We start from the raw sequence: 18,713 nt of genomic DNA, 5'->3' as shown, positions 1-18,713 counted from the left end.
GTAGTAAGATGCAGTTGAAATGGTGAATCACACCAGATAATTGATTAATAGTTATAAGCTTATGTGTTAGGAATTACAGGAGACATTGGGAGATGATGATGATCAACTCTGTGTTCTTGGCAGAGAGAATAGGCTTGCAGGAACATTAAAAGAGTAGAAACTCTTTGATAGGGTTTTGTCAATTATGTGTCAGCTTCAATGGGTAGTGTCAGGAGGGAAGATTTAATAGTATCTGACATTTGTGAAAGATTGCTGGTGAGGGGTTGACAACTGTAAAAATAACCAGGATGTTCACTGGATGACCTTTTACTGTTGGTTAGATCTGTCAAATGTGCAGTTGCCTCAAGGGTAGATTAACTGGCACTCTCTAGCCCTGGCGTCTTCATGAATGGGAGAGGAGTTATTTTGGGTTCCTGGTTTACTTTTTCTTTTGATTATGTGATTTTAATCCTCAATGTTTTTTTTATCTTGTTGCTGTAGTATTTCTCCTCTTCCCCTCCCCTCACTGATTAGTTTCCTTAAAGTAAAGGTAAAGGTTCCCCTGCACATGCGCGCTAATCGTGTCCAACTCTAGGGTGCTCATCTCCATTTCAAAGCCGAAGAGCCAGCGCTTGTCCGAGGACATCTCCGTGGTCATGTGGCCGGCATGACTAGACGCCAAAGGCGCACGGAACGCTGTTACCTTCCCACCGTAGTGGTCCCTATTTTTCTACTTGCATTTTTACGTGCTTTCGAACTGCTAGGTTGGCAGAAGCTGAGATGAGTAACAGGCGCTCACTGTTACGCAGCACTCGGGATTCGACCCACCAAACTGCCGACCTTAGCAGTGACCTTTTCTTTGCTTAACTGAGAACAACTGGGATGCTGTAGATGATGGTTTGCTGTACAGCTCCAATGCAATTTTAAAGGAGGTTTGCTTGGAAAAGACGGCTTTGCATTTCAGCTTAATTAAATGATGGTTTTGCAATTCTAAAAATTAAAAATGAAGTCACAGAAGAACAGGCAGAATGAATTCAGAAAACCTGGAGCTAATGACAACTGTTTATATGAACGTGCTCATGGCCTTGAGCCTGATATTGTGAAAAGAACAGTGCAAAAAGCAAGTTGTGTTGCTATGGTTAACAGAGCTAAAACAAGCTTTAAAGTAACATACACCTTTTAACTACATCCTTTATTTCAGCAAGCCTACTAGAGATGAAATCTCTAGTGTATTTATGTAAAATAAACCCATTTGATGTACTGTGGCAAAATCCTTAATGGAGCATATCACATGAAGGGCCCCTTAGAAATTATTCTGTATGCTTCTTCACCAATCTGCTATATTCTGGATGGGAAAATATTAACAAATCAGTTGTAACATCTTATTTTTCTTTGTCCTCAGCCAAATTCTTTCAGAGTTTGTCTTTATTTGCTCTTTGAACATCTGTTTCTGTTCCATTGCCTACAGTGAAAGAATGGGTTATCTAGAGGAAGAATGCCAGTAATGACTTTACTTACCTCCTTTTTCTCCCTAGATTCCTCCTCAAATTATTGAGGACCCATCGATACACTCAGAAATGTACAAGGCTGCAGTTGCTCTAATACAGTGGTTTGATGAACTGGAGACAAAGGAAAATGGGTAAGGTATTTCCTTCTTCATAGTTTCTATGAACTGCACTGATTCTATCCAAAAAGTCTTGGACTGTTGTAGAATGTTGCAGAGAGTGGACAGAAGTATCCCTGGATTTTGTTTTAATGTATTGTTGTTGGGTGTCAAGAAGAAAAATTGTAGCTTGGTTTCTTGATGGGTTGGTTATTTAAAGTAATATGTCCTTGGCATAACAGCATTCTTTTCACATCAGCTATTGGCAGCTACTAAAGATTTATCACACATGGTTTGCTTTTTAATTACTTTAAAACAAAGACAAAATTTGTGCTTCTTAAAAATCCACATATCCTGCCTATACTGATACCTGGAGACTGGCTCAGATTAGATCAGGGGTGTCAAACTTGCAATGTCACATGCCGTGTTGTGACAGATTGCGACTTTTTTTCCATTGCCGGCAATGGGGTGGGCACGGTTTCGGCATGACGCATCTGGCCCACGGGCCGGCAGTTTGCCCCCCCTTGGATTAGATCATTGCTACCTGTATGAAGGAGTTCTCTGGTTTAATTTTGTGTGTTGTAGTATTAAAATCTGTGATGGGGAAACAAATCCTTGGTGATCTTGGCTGCCTCACGAGAGCATCATGAAGACATTATCAGTATCACTTGGCTTTTGTGAGGCTATTGTGAAAGTTGTAGATAATTCTGTTTTGAAATCATTTGCTGATTTTGAATATTTCTATTCCTTTCCCTATTGAAAATAACCTTTATAAAGGGGTAGCATATTCATCTCTCGTCACTATAACTGGCATAATTATTTAGTATTACTATGCTAAAATAGACATTGTCAACTCTGATTAAAACATGCTGGAGACATTAGTAAAAACATTGCCAAGAGATGTCTCAATGTTTAATTTTATTTTCTTTACTTCCCTATACTTTTTTTTCAGAATTATGCCGAATTTTGCTCAGATTAACCAGTGTTTACATATTATGTTTTCTTAAAAGATGTTCACAATATTCTCAGTAACAACTATGTATGAGTGAGTTGCCAAGCAATGAGGAGGTTGCTTTGTTAGCTGCAGGCAAGATGTATAAAATGAATCCATTTTGTAAACAACTGAAATGCTTGAAGGGGAAATAGGAAGGAAAGCACTGTATCTGATTTTGTTCAGTTTATCTGGTTTTAAGTCAAAAGTATGTTCTGAGTGCAAAATAGATTAAAGCAATTTAATTTAGTAAGTATTTTGAAGCTTAGCACTTAGTAAGTGGAGAAATGTAAACTATAATAAGCATTTTAATCAGGACTTCTTGTACTTTAAATTGTATACAACTGAGATTTTAGTAGTGTTAATAAGGTTTGCAGTCAAGTGTAATTTTTAAAAAGACAAGTTTGGTACTATATTGCACTGCAGCAAGAAAATAATTGATGGAAAATTTTTTTGAACAGATAATTACTCCATATCATGAAAATACAAGATCCTTTTCAATTAAATACAATAAGGCTTCCCTGAACCATCCTCCTATCTCTGTTGGGTCTCTGACTTACTTTATCAAAATAAAGTAGTACTTATTACAACACCTTTAATTAATCCCAATACTTAAAACCTTGTTTTTTGTTGATAGTCTCATTTCTACAAGGAAACTATATGAAAACAAACCAAATTTGGATTATATGTCGTATTATAGAAAATAACCTCATGCTAAGTTAGACCATTTGCTGATTTATCTAAATCTTATACTGTATGCTCATGTCCTCCACATGGATGAGGCCACCTTTTTGTTCCAGCTTTCTTTGTTCTTGTGGGGCTCACAGAGATTCAGTTTGGGTTCACATATCAAGACATAGACAATGTTTTACTTCAGAAAATCAAGAAATAAGTCCTAACAAGAGAAGTTATTGTTCAGTGGTGTTAGCTTGATGGTGAGGGTTGCATGATTGCAATAGGGAACAAGTTCAATAAAATTCATAGGAAGGAGTTTGGAATTTTATTAAAATAAGGCTCAAAGCACAGTGCTGTTAATTTATTAGCTTGCTGTTCTGGTAATTGCAGTGGATTGCCATGTAAAAACTCCCTAAAATGTGCACATTTGACAAAATGATTATGATCATTTAAATCAGTGGTTCCCAACCTTTTCTATACCCCGCAGCCCTAGAATGCTTCTGATATATTCTCGCACTCCTCACAAAAGTTCTCGCACCCAGTTGGGACCCCCTGATTTAAACCATTTGAACTCAAAATACACAGGGAAATCATGGTTCCTAATAACTCATCCGTGTTTTTTTTAAGGAACCATCAATCTCTTGTTTTAAGAGGAAGGTCATAGATAAAAGAATGCCTAATGTATGAAGACTGTTGCTTAGTTGGTAGCCTGTTAAAAATAATCAGGTTGCATATTATGAAACACAACATGGCAAGCCATTATAGAAAATGCTCATTTAGATGTAAAAATACTCTGAATTCTTCTATTCCTCAGGCAGGGCTAGGCAATCAAATGTCCCTATGGATGACTCCCTGCTCTGCCTGCTTTTATTTTTAAAAATTATTTTAATTTACAAAAATGTTAAATGAGATGTTGACATGCTGAAAAGCAAAATATCTTCATTTGCACAAATGTCTCTAGGTCCCACATAGTTATTTCTTTGAAACAGTGAGTGGATGAATCTCAGTATTATTTTTTGGGAAGCAAGACAAGATACCTTAATTGCCTAGGAGGAAAAATGCTTAAAAACAAACTGGAGTAGTAAGAGGGCATGTTGGGAAAGTAGAAGGGGAAAAAAAGTGCAATGTATAGCATTTTGCTCTTAAGGTTGATTGCCCCTGTAATCAACTTCAATGTCATCCAAGTTTTAAATGAGAATACAATGCTATAGGATTGGATTTATGTTAACTATGGTAAGCATCTATGTCAGTGTTAGGGGAAAGCATGTATGCATTTAGCTGAATATTGTAAAGATGCCCAACATTGTATAATTCATAAAGCACACTTGCACAGTTTAAAGGTTTCAGTTTGTTTTTCAGTGTAGAGTTTGTCTTAAACAGCAGTGCTATTTTGTTGATCTTACTGCTATATTGAGTGCATAACTATGTGTACTATGTATAAAATATTTTGCAATAAAACAGATATACTTAACTGCTTAAAACCTGGAGTCCCCTTCCAAACATTGCTCTGAATTGTAGGTTTTGAAGTGACAGAAGAGAAAAATACATGAAGGATAAATCATACTGAATCTTTTAATTAATCAAATGAAATTTTAATTTAATCAAATTTAGTTTCCAACTTGGACCTTTCCATTGTGCACCCTAGGGTGCCTATTAAGGGCCTAAAATAGCTTTACAAGAATTTAAAAGAGAACAATTCATAAACTGCTTCTGACTTTTCATATGGCACTCCAGCGTTCTTAGGATGTGCCACAGAAATTCAAGTAGGAAAGTAGCTGATTTTCAGTAGTGGGCATGGGTTCTTCTTGAAGATGAGTTTAGAATGCAGTTTGCAGTACAAAATTATCTCATGTGCCATAATAAATAAATGAATACATGTATACATATGCACATATGTTAGAAATATAGTCTTCCAAATTTGGAGAATTTCACTCTTGAATTTTGGCAAACAGCAAAAACATATCCAGACTATTTCAACCTTTGAGCATGACTGTAGCACACATATCAACAAAATATTTCCAAAGCAATTTAAACAAAATCAAAGACTCAATAACCAAGCAACAACAACAAAAAGCAGGAGTCCTCTAGTCTACAACATATAACAGTCACTATATAGGACAAAAAGGGATGCGGTGGCTCAGTGGGTTAGGACGCTGAGCTTGTCGATCAGAAGGTCGGCAGTTTGGTGGGTCGAATCCCGATGAGCGCCTGTTACTCGTCCCAGCTTCTGCCAACCTAGCAGTTCGAAAGCATGTAAAAATGCAAGTAGAAAAATAGGGACCACTACAGTGGGAAGGTAACAAACAGCGTTCTGTGCGCCTTTGGCGTCTAGTCATGCCGGCCACATGACCACGGAGATGTCCTCGGACAAGCACTGGCTCTTCGGCTTTGAAACGGAGATGAGCACTGGCCCCTAGAGTCGGAAACGACTAGCACGCATGTGCGGGGGAACCTTTACCTTACCTATATAGGACAAATGGAGCAGATTGAGAGAATGTGTCCATGAACATCAACTGGCAGACAAAATATATTAAAATTCCTTAATCTCTCAACACATAGGCAAATTCAACCACTATTTAAAGGAAACAAATGACATTTATATTGTGCTAAATTCTAATATATTGATTGAAATGCAAACATCATTGTAACTTGGATCACATATTTAACCTACTTTGCTAAATTAATTACAATTAGCTGTGTTCAGACAACAAACTCAGCCATCTCTTTTGCTTGGTTTTGATTTTTGCTCTGTTATAATAGGCAAGAATAATTACTTATTAATTAATTAACAACTAAACTGACACCAAGGACTCCACAGTAAAACAAAGTTAGAAAACACTAAAAATCCAATAATATTACCTCAAGCTTTCCTTTCCCATCCCTGATGCAAGGAAAAAGGCTCATATTTGCAAAAGCTTGTTACATCTCCAGTTTATTTCAAATTAAATATTATATAAGTGAATAATTAGCTTTTTGCTTCCCTCTCTGTATATATTACCACAAGCCTAGGCTTAAGTAAGGTTTTTGTGAACGGATAGATCTGTTTACCCAGTTAACTCATATTTCCTAACCAAGGCAATTTGCAGAATTCAATTCCCAGAATTCTCAGTAGTCTGGCTTGGGACTTCTGGGAGTTGATGTCCACACATTAAGAGTTGGAAATGTGCTAGAAAAAATGTGCTAGTCAGGCTTTAAGCATATATGTATTGTTGGTCTTCTGAGGAAATAATACTTGCTTTAATGTAAACTAAGGCAAAATCTGTTTCTAATATTAGGGATCGTAATTTGGAGTTTGTGTCAGAACGTGGCAGTGTGCTAGTATTTTTACCAGGTGAGTTTCATTTTGTGTTATTTTTTAATACAGTAAGAACTAGTTTTTTAACTGGGGGGAAATGTCAACCTTTCCTTTTGCAAATTATGTCACCTGATTCCCAGAAACTCTGGGCAATTAACAAATTGTTTGACCATTTAAAAAAGGGAAAGAAAACAAAAAGGAATAAAGATGTCAGATATAGCAAATCCATATGGGAATGAAGAAAAAGAAGAAAAAGGGGCTTCAGTCAAACTTGCCAAATGTTTAGGCTAAGAGCCATGTCTTCAGGGTCCTTCAAGGCATTAACAGGGCTGTTTAAATCTACCCTCATTCCAGAAGGTAGGCGCTGCTACAGAGAAACTGCACTTCTGGATTGCTGCTATATGGCATTCTTTAAGTGAAGGAATCTGGAATGTGCCAACCCTGCCAAATTGGATTGACTGGGCACTATGCGAGTCAGATGGTCCCTCAGTTAACCAGGCTCTGCCATGTAAGGTTTTATAGGTAGAGATCAGCACCTTGAATCACACCTGGAAGTAAACTGGCAACCGGTTCATGAAGCAGAGGTGTTACATGGACATACTGAGGCCTACCCTCACTGTGGGTGCTTCTATATACTGGATCAGTTAAAGCTCCTGGGTGGTTTTCAGGGGTAACCCTCTATGGAAGACATTGCAGTAGTCAAGCCATGACGTGACCAAGGCATGAGTTGACTGTTTGAGGGCCTTGAAATTAGCATTATAGCAAGTAAGATTATTTGTTATTCTAAACCAGTTATCTAAAGTAACTTGGCAGTGACTTACAAGGACATAAGCATAAATCTGTCTCCTGTTCCATCTGGGATCTCTGTCAACTAAGTACATTCTTAGAATCTGTTAGGGTTCCTGTCCCTCTTGATTTTTGCATTTTAAAACTGCTCAATTAAAAGGATGGGAAACAGGCATGATATAAAATACCTAACCTCTAATACCTTTTTTACTTCCAAGTATGACCCAAATGACCAGGGGGGCTTTTGCCCAGGTTCGCCTGGTGCACCAGTTGCGGCCCTATTTGGACCGGGATGCCCTGCGCACAGTCACTCATGCGCTCGTGACCTCTCGGATAGACTACTGCAACGCTCTCCACATGGGGCTGCCCTTGAGTACCACTCGGAGGCTCCAGCTGGTGCAGAATGCGGCCACGCGAGTTGTGATGGGGGTCTTCCGATACTCCCATGTAACACCTCTGCTCCACGAGCTGCATTGGCTTCCAGTTGTCTTCCGGGTGAGATTCAAGGTGCTGGTGATGACCTATAAAGCCCTAAATGGCATGGGTCCGGGTTATTTACGGGAGCACCTTTTGCCGGCGTTAACCTCCCATCGTCCTGTGCGCTCCCACAGAGAGGGCCTCCTCAGGGTGCCGTCGGTCAGGGAATGTCGACTGGCGGCCCCCAGGGGGAGAGCATTCTCTGTGGGCGCGCCTGCCCTCTGGAATCAGCTTCCGGTTGAGCTCTGGATGGCTCCTGACCTTCGCTCGTTTCGCCGCGACCTGAAGACCTGGCTATTTGAACTTGCCGGCCTGGACTGAGGGATTGGGGTTTTAGTTTTAAATTTTAAATTTTTTTAATTTTAAACTGTGTATTGTTTAGGACTTTGATTTAATTCTGTTTTAATTTTTATACCTTATGTGTTATTTATAGTGTTTTAATTGCCCTGTACACCGCCCCAAGTCCCTTCGGAGAGGGGCGGTATATAAATCCAATAAATAATAATAATAATAAAATAGGCCATAAAAGTTTTCTTAGTAAATGAAAATGAATGTGGACATTGGTGAGGGCACCCAGCAGTCTGAAAAAGCTAGGCCCACCATTATTAGGTGAACCTTTTTTAAAGGAAAACACATGGAAGATTCCAGTGATTGAAGATGGTGGGTACATTTTGCATCCCGTGTGTTCCATCTTTGGGAAAATTTAAGACTGAATTGAGACTTCCCTTGGATTAGGAGCCTAGCCTCATGATTTGTAGCTAGCTATTTTCGATTGAGGAAACTTGCAAATTATTCTTTTTATTAATTTTACTTTTTTTTTTCTTTGAGAGGAAGCAAGCATCATTATCTTCTATTTTCTACTCTGTAGGTTTGGCGGAAATAACTTACTTGCTTGAGCTTCTCACAAACATGGTTCACAGAAGGTAAGACAAATTCCTTCCTGTGCCAGACATTCTAAAAAGTCACACAGTGTCTTGCAGGGTGCCTTTTCTGTGGCAATGTACTGTGAATGGGGTAAGGCTGAAGTAACTGACGAAGACAGAGTTTGATGTGGTAACACAGAACATCCCTGAAAGTGTGTGTACGTTTTTGAAAAGGAGGAGGATTTTGAGATATGCAAATAGCATGAGAGGCATAGTGTTCTGTTGTGCCATCTCATTGCTGGATGGGGTGGGATGCAAGAAACGGGAAGCATAGTGGTCTTTTATCTGTCAAGGAGCATATTCTTTTAAGGATGTTGATCGGATGAGGCCAAAGCCCTGAAGAAGGACTGTGTATTATAAAATCCTTGGGTGTGCAACCCCATCGTCTCCCACTCCTACATCAAATTGGGTTTACCAATTCTCCCCCCCCCCACACACACAATTTATTCAACCCACAACTAGATATTTGCAGATAACTTTGATATGTTTTGTCTTTTTCCATGTGGTTAGAAGTTATTAATTTCCTGCTCCTGCCTGCCTTTCCCCTTTTTGTTTTTTTCCATTTCTGTAGCTAACTGAAAGCTTTTTACAGGGGTTCTCCATTTGTTTTTCTTCTTAAGCATATAGAATAAAATAGGAGGGGAAGGAATTTTCAGAGTGATGGATTGAAGTGTCAGAATGAGCTGGTTTGGAGAATAAAAATACTGCTCTCTTTGGCTCAATGCAGTTTTCCTTCCGTTAGATGGTTACATTCTTTTTGTCCTCTTTAGATGGAGTTAGACATTCGTTGACTGAGTTAATACATTGAGATGCTGTCAGTTTTAACAATGTTTTTTAAAAAAACCACAATTAGCTATGTTCACACAACTGTTTAAGTACTGTCTTATTTCCAGTGTATTTCTAAGGTATCTGTTGAAAATTTCAAATACGTTGTTTTGGATCTAGCCTGGGGAAAATGTACATCTTTCTACATGCTCCCTTTTATATGCTTTTTTTAGGTTACAAGTATATCCACTCCACTCCAGTGTCACATTAGAAGAACAGAATAATGTATTTTTGGCTCCAGTTCCAGGTTATCGAAAAGTGAGTTTTTAATTAGGGAGTTAATACTGTGATTTCTTATTTTGGAGGTGGAGAGTGGGGATGAGTAGGCAGCATTAGCTGAATTAGCTGAATACAAGATGCTTACAGTAAAATATTGCTGAAGAAAAGAAGGTGTGGATTGATGGATGGATGGCAGACGATTAATGAAATTCATTAAAATTTGACATTTTAATCCTGATCCCCCAGGTGCAAAATGACAATCATTTTACATTTAAAATACTATAGATTTGTTGGATACTTTAAAGAAGAAATTAGTTGTTATTTTTATTTGGCTTCCATTTAAATTTGGAGAAGCAGTATGTATAATTACATTCTGTAAGTTGCCTAGCATCATTGCAGCAGTGAGATGGGTAGCATGTAAATTTAATAAACAAATATGTAAATAATATAAGAACACACATCATTGCCTGTGATTGCATGAAATTATTGTAAATGAGGTTAAAATTATTTTTTAAAATGTCTTAATTCTTATTTTAAAACCACCTTGTAGATCCTTCTGTCTACAAATATAGCACAGAGCTCTGTAACTGTACCAGATGTCAAATATGGTAGGTATGTTTCTTATGGAAAAGTTTGTGCATATTTTGTTCTTCTTTTATTCTGTAATCTGGCTTCAACAGTGATTAAAATCTTATAAAAAATTTGCTTAGGAGTAACTTTTGAAAATGCTGTTTCTGTAAAATGAAGGTTTCTTACAACCTTTCTGACAAGATGACCTGGACTTTATTTGGATACTTGAGCTGGATGTTGACACTTTCTCCCTCAGCATCTTTTCAGAAAAGCACTGTTCTGTGGAAAAATCAAATTCTGTTAATGCCATCTTGTACTTGTGCAAAAAAAGAGAGTGAAAAATGTCATTATATTCATAGTGATATTCATAAATAATATTCATTTATGACCAGTAGCTCTTTGGATTACATTAAATGTAGCATTTTAATTTGTTTTGATTCATTTGTTTTTGAACCATCAAGGGCAATGCAGTCTAGTGAAAAGAAAGGTTAGGGGTGACCTGATAGCAGTGTTCCAATATTTGAGGGGCTGCCACACAGAGTAGGGGGTCAACTTATTTTCCAAAGCACCAGAAGGCAGGACAAGAAATGATGGATGGAAACTAATCAAGGAGAGAAGCAACCTGGAACTAAGGAGACATTTTCTAATAGTAAGAACACAATTAACCAGTGGAACGACTCGCCTTCAGAAGTTGTGGGTGCTCCACCCCAGGAGGTTTTTAAGAAAAGATTGGACAACCTCTTGTCTGGAAAGGTGTAGGGCAGGGGTAGGCAACCTCGGCTCTTTTATGACTCATACACTTCAACTCCCAGAATTCCTGAGTCAGCATAGCTCCAAGGTCCCTTCCAGCTATGTTATTCTGATCTGTCCTGTTCATTGTTTATGTTTATCTTTGGCAAACACCACAGAGGTAAGAAAGGATTATAGGGAAAATTATAGGGAAATTATAGGGGAAACAGATGTGGGGTAATTTTTTTGTATGCAGGTAAAGGATTTAGGCTGTACCGTTTTCAGCCCATAGTAGCTACTCAAAATCAGTTTGGTTTGATGAGTTTTCCACAGTCAACTTTTAAAATGGGAAATGACCAATTACAACAAACTAAAATATTCTAACACTTTGCATTTTCATGTATTTTTATTGTATTACTATAATATGCAAAAGAGAAAAAAATAACAATGCAAAATGATATAATTTAAAAATAAATAAATAAACTATACAGACATTTTTTCCACACACCAATTAAAAAAAACCTACACATATTATAATAGCTGTGTAAAGGGAAATCAGTTTTAAAATTGAACCCTGCCCATACAGAATCACATTGATGAAAAAAGAATCAACATGTTGCATAGTAATAGGTAGGACCATAGGTTTAATGTAATAGTGCAGAAATAGTGACATTTAATCAGGTATGCCATAATAGTTTGATGGGATGTTATTCCTTACTTTTGCACCAGGAAATTGTACTCAGGAAGTTAAAGCATAGCATTCTGTATGCCTTGGAAATCAGTGACACATCTGAGTGGTTAATCCCATCAATTTCTTTTTTTTTAATTGAAAAGTTTTACAATACATTTTTAAATACAAAAAACTCCCTCCTCCCCCTCCCCTCTCCCCAACCCTCCCCTCCCCTCCCTGACTTCCCAGAGCTGAATACAGGGTATAACATAAACAAACATAAACTAAAATATGCTAACAACAAAAATAACACATTAAGTTCTATCGGACTTTAACTCTCCATAGTCATAATATTAATAAAGTAACAAATGACTAATCATACATCATAAAAATCCACTACTTATTCAAATGCTAAATGAAACTTTTTAGTCCCATATTTATTCTGAATATATTCAATCCATCTTCTCCATTCCACAATATATCTCTGTTGCTATTGATCTTTCAAATATGCCGAAATCTTTGCCATTTCCGCCAAATTGGAAACTTTCAAAGTCCACTCTTCTATAGTCGGCAATTCCTCCTTCTTCCAGTATTGCGCAACTAAAAGTCTTGCCGCTGTAATTAGATTCAACATCAACTTAGTGTCTATTACAGTAGTATCTGTAATAATACCCAATAAAAACAATTGCGGGGAAAACTTTATCCTTTACTTAAATATCTTTTGCATATTCCACCAAATTTTAATCCAAAAAGCTTTAACCTTTTTACAAGTCCACCATATATGAAAATATGTTGCATCCTCACAACCACACCTCCAACATTTGGGCTGGCAGTTCGGATACATACTTGCTAATTTTTTAGGGTCTAAGTGCCACCTATAAAGCATTTTATAAAAATTCTCTCTTAAGTTTTGGGCCTGTGTAAATTTCTAACCCAGATCTTTTCCCAAGTGTCCATTGTTATAACTTCTTGAAAATTCTGGGCCCACTTTATCATACAATCTTTAACAAGGTCCGTTTCTGAGTCAATTTCTATCAATGCATTATATATCCTTTTAATATGTGCTTGACCTTGATCTCTAATTTTTTTTACCAAATTTTCATCAGTCATCGAAAAGCCAGCTTTCTGGTCCTCTTTCCATCTTGCCTGTAATTGCCCATACTGAAACCAAGTTTGTACAATCTTTTCTTCTTTTAAAATATATGGCTTTAATTGCCATACATTTCTTTCTAGACTTAAAGTTTCCTTATATGTAGTCTCATCCTGTTTGAATCCCACATTTATATTTTCTATTGCATGTTTAGGTATTGCCCAAATTGGTATCTTATAATTTAACTTATGTCTATACTTTTTCCAAACTCGCAACAGAGCATACCTTAAAATATGTATCTTAAACACATTATCCACCTTCTTATCATACAATAAATATGCATGCCAACCAAATAACAAATCATGACCCTCAAGATTTAATAATCTCCCTTGTGTTAAATTAAACCAGTTACTTATCGATGACAAAGCAGCAGCCTCATAATATAATTTAAAATTAGGCATTTTAAGACCACCTCTTTCACGCGTATCTTGCATTATCTTAAATTTAACTCGTGGCTTTTTCCCTGCCCAAACAAATTTATTAATTCCTTTTTGCCATTCCTCCAGATTTAAATCCTTTTTAAGTATAGGTATCATTTGAAACAAAAACAAAATTTTTGGCAAAACATTCATCTTCACTGCTGCAATTCTTCCCAATAAAGACAATTGTAATTTTTTCCAACTATCTAATTCTTTTTGTATTTTTCCCCATAACATTTCATAATTATTTTTTATATAACTTCACATTTGAGGCTGACAGATATATCCCCAAATATTTAATCTTTTTAACTATTTCAAATCCCGTTAGCTCTTCTAAAGCAGCCTTTTGTGGTACAGTCATATTCTTAGACAATATTTTAGTTTTTTGTGTGTTTATCTTAAATCCATAAACTTTCCCATATAACATTATTATCTCCATCAATTCTACAACTGAGTAATCCGGCTGAGTTACTGTAATAACCAGGTTGTCCGCAAACGCCCTCAATCTGTAATCCTGATCTCTTATTTGAACTCCCCTAATTTTATTTGAATCTCGTATTTTAATCAGTAATATTTCCAATGTTAAAACAAATAATAAAGGTGACAGCGGACACCCCTGTCTTGTACCCTTTTCAATATTGCATGATTCTGTCAAACTGTTATTTACTATTATACGAGCTGTTTGCTTCTGATATATTGCCCTAATAGGTTGTAAAATTTTTTCCCCAAATTCCATTTTCTCTAATACTTTCATCAAAAATTGCCAGTCCAATTGATCAAAAGCTTTTTCCGCATCCAAAAAGATCAGCGCTGCGGGAATCTGATTATTTCTTTCCAAAAATTCCAATAGATCTACAATATGTCTCACATTATTCTTCATTTGTCTACCACTTATAAATCCAGTTTGATCACTATGAATCACTTGTTGCATTACCTTCATTAATCTATTGGCTAAAATTTTTGCAAATATCTTATAGTCAGTATTTAAAAGCGATATTGGTCTGTAGTTTTTGGCTTGGGTAGCATCCTGATCTTCCTTCGGGATCAACGAAATAAAGGCAATTTTCCACGATGGAGGCACTCCTCCTCCCAATTGAATTGTCTTAAACAATTCTCTTAAGGGTTCCACCATTTCTAACTGTAAATTTTTATAATAAACGGCAGTCAAACCGTCAGTTCCCGGTGCTTTACCCACTTTTAATTGTTTAATTGCTAGAAAAATTTCTTCATCAGTTATCAATTGGTTCATCCCTTCCTTTTGTTCTTGCGTAAGAACAGGAATATTAGCATTCATCAAGTATCCATCTATATCTACATCTCTAATCTTATCTCTAGCATACAACTTAGAATAAAAATCAACAAAAGTCTTTTTAATAAGATTCTGCTGATACACTACTTTACCCTTATGTTCTATTCTATCTATATTGCAAGCTCTTTGCTTCTTCCTTAACAAGTAAGCTAACCATCTACCCGGTTTATTAGCATTACAAAAGTGTTATGTCTAGCATACTGTAGGTTAGTTGCCACTTGATCTGCCATTAACGTATCAAACTGACCCCTTAGTAAGGTAATTACCTCTTTGATCTTCCCATCAGATGGATTCAGAATTAAAGCCTTTTCTTTTTCCTTAATTTCATCCTCTAATTCTTTCCTCTTAAATTCCAATTTACGTCTATATTTATTGTTCAAATATATTAATACACCTCTCATATAGGCTTTACTTGCATCCCAAACCATCTCAATAGAAGTACCTTTATGCATATTAATTTTAAAAAATTCTTTCATCTGTTTTTTACACTCTTCCACATTTTCCTGATATCTAAACAAATTTTCATTTAAACGCCAAGACTGTCTGTCTCCATTATCTTTTTCTATCTCCAACCATACTGGACTATGATCAGATATAGTTCTTGGACAAATCTTAATCTTCTTAATCCTAGAAAAAAATCATTAGTAATTAATACAAAGTCGATCCTGAAGAAAGATTGATGCCTGTCAGAAAAAAAGTAAAGTCTTTTTCTTGCAAGTTCCTTTCTCTCCAAACATCTCTCAATTCCAAGTCATCCTTCATCTTGAAAAAAGATTTAGGCAGTTTAGCATGACTTGGGGTGCTTTTAAAAAGACCTCCCTTGTCCATTTGTACATCCAAGACGCCATTCCAATCTATAAAAATACAAGATTTATAATCCCACTGAATAATCTTGCTGTGTAATAAATTGTAAAAATCTCCTTGCTGTTGATTAGGAGCATATAATCCAACCAAAAGCGTTTTCTTGCCTTCTATTAATAATTCAATTATAACATATCTTCCTTGTTTGTCTGCTTCAATTAAACTCGCTGTTAAAGTATTCTTGACATAAATAACAACTCCATTTTTCTTATCAGGCACAGAAGCGATAAACTGTGTGCCCAACCTAAAGTTTACCAAGTACTTTTGATCAGCCGCTCGAATATGTGTTTCCTGTAAGCAAATAACATCGTTTTTAAATTGCTTTAGATATTGAAATACTTTCTTTCTCTTATGTGGTGAATTTAGACCATTAACATTCCAAGTTAGAAGCTTTGTCGCCATCTTTTGCGACCTGAAGCTTTTGGAGCGCCTCTTCCAATATCACCTGCACTCTCTTGGGCTTCGCTCCTCCCACTGCTTCACTGTAAGTAAGTTTTTGAGATGCAATCATAGCTCTCTGCTGTTCTTGCTCTTGTCTCATTCGTCTAGCTGCAGCGCGTGTCATTCTTTGGTCTCTGACCTCCGTTGGTACTGAAATCTGATCCACTCCTGTAGCTTTCTGGAATTCTCCATCTTTCAACTGCGTAACTCCTTCAGCACCTTGTATACTCTCACTTTGTGGTTGACGCTCTCCTTTGCCATTCTTCCTTTTAGATTCCAGAAGTGGTATGGGGCCTGCCTTCAAAATATTGGCATAAAAATCACGTGCCTGTAAAACTGTGTGAAGACGGTATCTCGTGCCTGCGTGCATCACCACCATACCTACTGGCATCTCCCATCTGAACTGGATATCCCGTCTTCTTAATTCTTCTGCCAGAAAAGCAAATTCTTTCCTTCTCCTTAAAATTCTTGGAGGGATCTCTTTTAAAATTAGAACTTCTTGCTCTGCAACTGTAAATTTGTTATTATAAAAGGCTTGAATAACCTCATTTCTAATTGCTCTCTTTGTAAAATAAACCACCACATCTCTAGGTAGCTTCCTTTGTCTTGCAATCCAGGAATTAACACGAAATATTTTATCTATATCCACCATAACATCTTCTGCTGAGCGCCCCAGAACCTGTTCAAGAGCTTCTGAAACTACTTTTTTCAAATTTTCCTTAGGGTCTTCCTTCAACCCTCTAATTCTTACAGCAAACTCCATCTCTCTATGCTGGACCAATAATAAATCATCGTCAATCTTTTCCATCACTGTTTCAGCATCCATCATTTTGGCATCTAATCTCATATTATTTTGGCTAAGTTCTTCCACTCTCTCATCCAGACGTTCAATACAAACAGCCATGCCTTGAAATGCAAGTAAGATGTCTGCCCTTATTTCTGTATTCTTCTCCTCAATAAGCTCAGCTAATTGCTGAGATTGCTTTTTCAAAGCCTCTTGCAAAACATCCTGCAGATCTTTTATTGTCAAGGCTGGTGCAGGTGCAGGTTCCGGAGGGGGGGCATTAAAGCCTGTAATGAAGATTGCTGAACTGGCGAAGCCCCCGCACTTCTAGGAAGTTTAGTTCACTTGGCAGCCATTTTCACCCACTTAATTCTATTGCGCACTTTCACTTTTAAAAGTCTCCAGAAAGTTTATTGAGTTAAAGTTCAAATACTTGCTCTGACAGCATTCTCCTGCACAGCTCTGCCTGCATCCAAGTAATCCAAAGTTCACTCTCGCTGGCAGGGATGGTTGTAGTGTCCTGCTCTGCTCCAAAGCCTTGGGAGCAGAGGCGTCCCGGAGTCCGGAGCAAACTCAGGCTGCGGGGGGGGGGGGCGGGCTCAACCCTTCAACCACCAGAGTTTCAACTCTGGCGGTCTGGGGGAGCTCTACCCCTGCCTGGGCGCTCACCCCCTCCTCTTCTCCCGAGGAGCGGGCTTCCGAGCCACCAAACAGCTGATCGTCGCTGTTTTTGGCGGCTCTACGGAGACAGCGGGGCTGACAGCCGAAATGGCTGCTGTCAACGGAGCCTTGCCACCTGGAAGTCCCATCAATTTCTTTAATATTTACTTGGGAAAATAAAAGTTCAGTGGTTATTGCCAAATCTAGTTCACTCTGTTACCTTTCTTTTTTTTCCAGATGGAAAATTAAGCATATATTCTGCACTTACTGGCAGAGTAGTGCTTTTACACTTCCTGTCATGTTTTGTTCACTTAAAGTATACTATAATTTTAGGACAGTATTTAGTGGAAATCAGAAACCTATTGTATCTCTAGCAGTGTTATATCTTCTCTATGAAATGGTTTCTTCTACCTTTTTCCTCTGTAATCCAGGAACAGGATAGTGAGAACATTAACTTGTTCTAGTTTCACTTGGTTTCTGCTTCCTTTATGTGCATTTTCATTATTGATTTTGCTTTCTAAAAAGAAAACACAGAAAGGAATTAAATGGAAAGAAGTCATAGGAAGGAATCTTCTAATTAAAGTGACAAAACACTCTTGCTTAGTTCAAGAGATACTCCTGAGTTAAATTACAGAAAGCCACGAGGGATTTCAGATAACATTGTAATATAATTTAAACTATTATCTTAATTTATCTGCTTCCAGAAAGGCAGTGTCACTCTAGATTCTAAAGTAAGGTAGAACGTATCCTTTCCCCATAGCTACTTCATAATTCCATGCTATTATTTCAGGATTCTGCTCCCTCATTTAACTGAGTTGGGAGAATCATGAGCCGTGTTATTTCAGATTGTATATAAAGGTTTTATTCCCAACAAGGAGGAATTGAAGTACTTTCTCTTTAAAGTACTTCAGAATGTTCTAATATATTTCCTATGTATTTTTATCTTTTGCTTTTATTCTACAGTCATTGATTTTTGTTTGACTAAAAATCTGGTTTGTGATGAAGATACCAGCTATCAGAGTTTGAGACTTTGTTGGGCATCTAAGAACAGCTGCGATCAGAGGAGAGGTAAGGGGATTTCATTGTATAAAATTCCAGGTCTTTTGGAGACCCTAACCCTAAAAGCATTTTATGTATGGAATCTGTCATATATATGTGAAGTAAAAGTATTTACTTCATCTGCAATTAATGTTTGTGTTAAGACATACATGCGTGCACTTACTGCTTATGACTGTTACTACTACTCTGCAGAAGCAAGTGAAGCTGCATCTGCAAATGCGCAGGATCTAGGTAGCACCCAAAACCATCTCCCTCCCTTCTGCCTGGTCTGTGGGAAAATGGTCTTTT

General features: G+C 37.2%; 1 protein-coding gene across 1 annotated transcript in view; it reads left to right on the top strand.

Annotated features, from left to right (window-relative positions):
• The window catches only part of TDRD9 (tudor domain containing 9), a 91,759-nt gene that overhangs the window by 35,914 nt on the left and 37,132 nt on the right, over positions 1 to 18,713 (top strand). Inside the window, exons 8-13 of the mRNA XM_081318992.1 lie at positions 1,515 to 1,618; positions 6,524 to 6,579; positions 8,675 to 8,729; positions 9,728 to 9,812; positions 10,324 to 10,381; positions 18,330 to 18,434. Of these exons, the coding sequence (XP_081175118.1) occupies positions 1,515 to 1,618; positions 6,524 to 6,579; positions 8,675 to 8,729; positions 9,728 to 9,812; positions 10,324 to 10,381; positions 18,330 to 18,434 (463 nt within the window). The remainder of the gene's footprint in view (positions 1 to 1,514; positions 1,619 to 6,523; positions 6,580 to 8,674; positions 8,730 to 9,727; positions 9,813 to 10,323; positions 10,382 to 18,329; positions 18,435 to 18,713) is intronic.

Source organism: Vipera berus (genome assembly GCF_964194415.1).
Source record: "Vipera berus genome assembly, chromosome: 1".
NCBI lineage: Eukaryota > Metazoa > Chordata > Lepidosauria > Squamata > Viperidae > Vipera > Vipera berus.
This window is presented reverse-complemented; position numbering and strand designations above follow the sequence as displayed.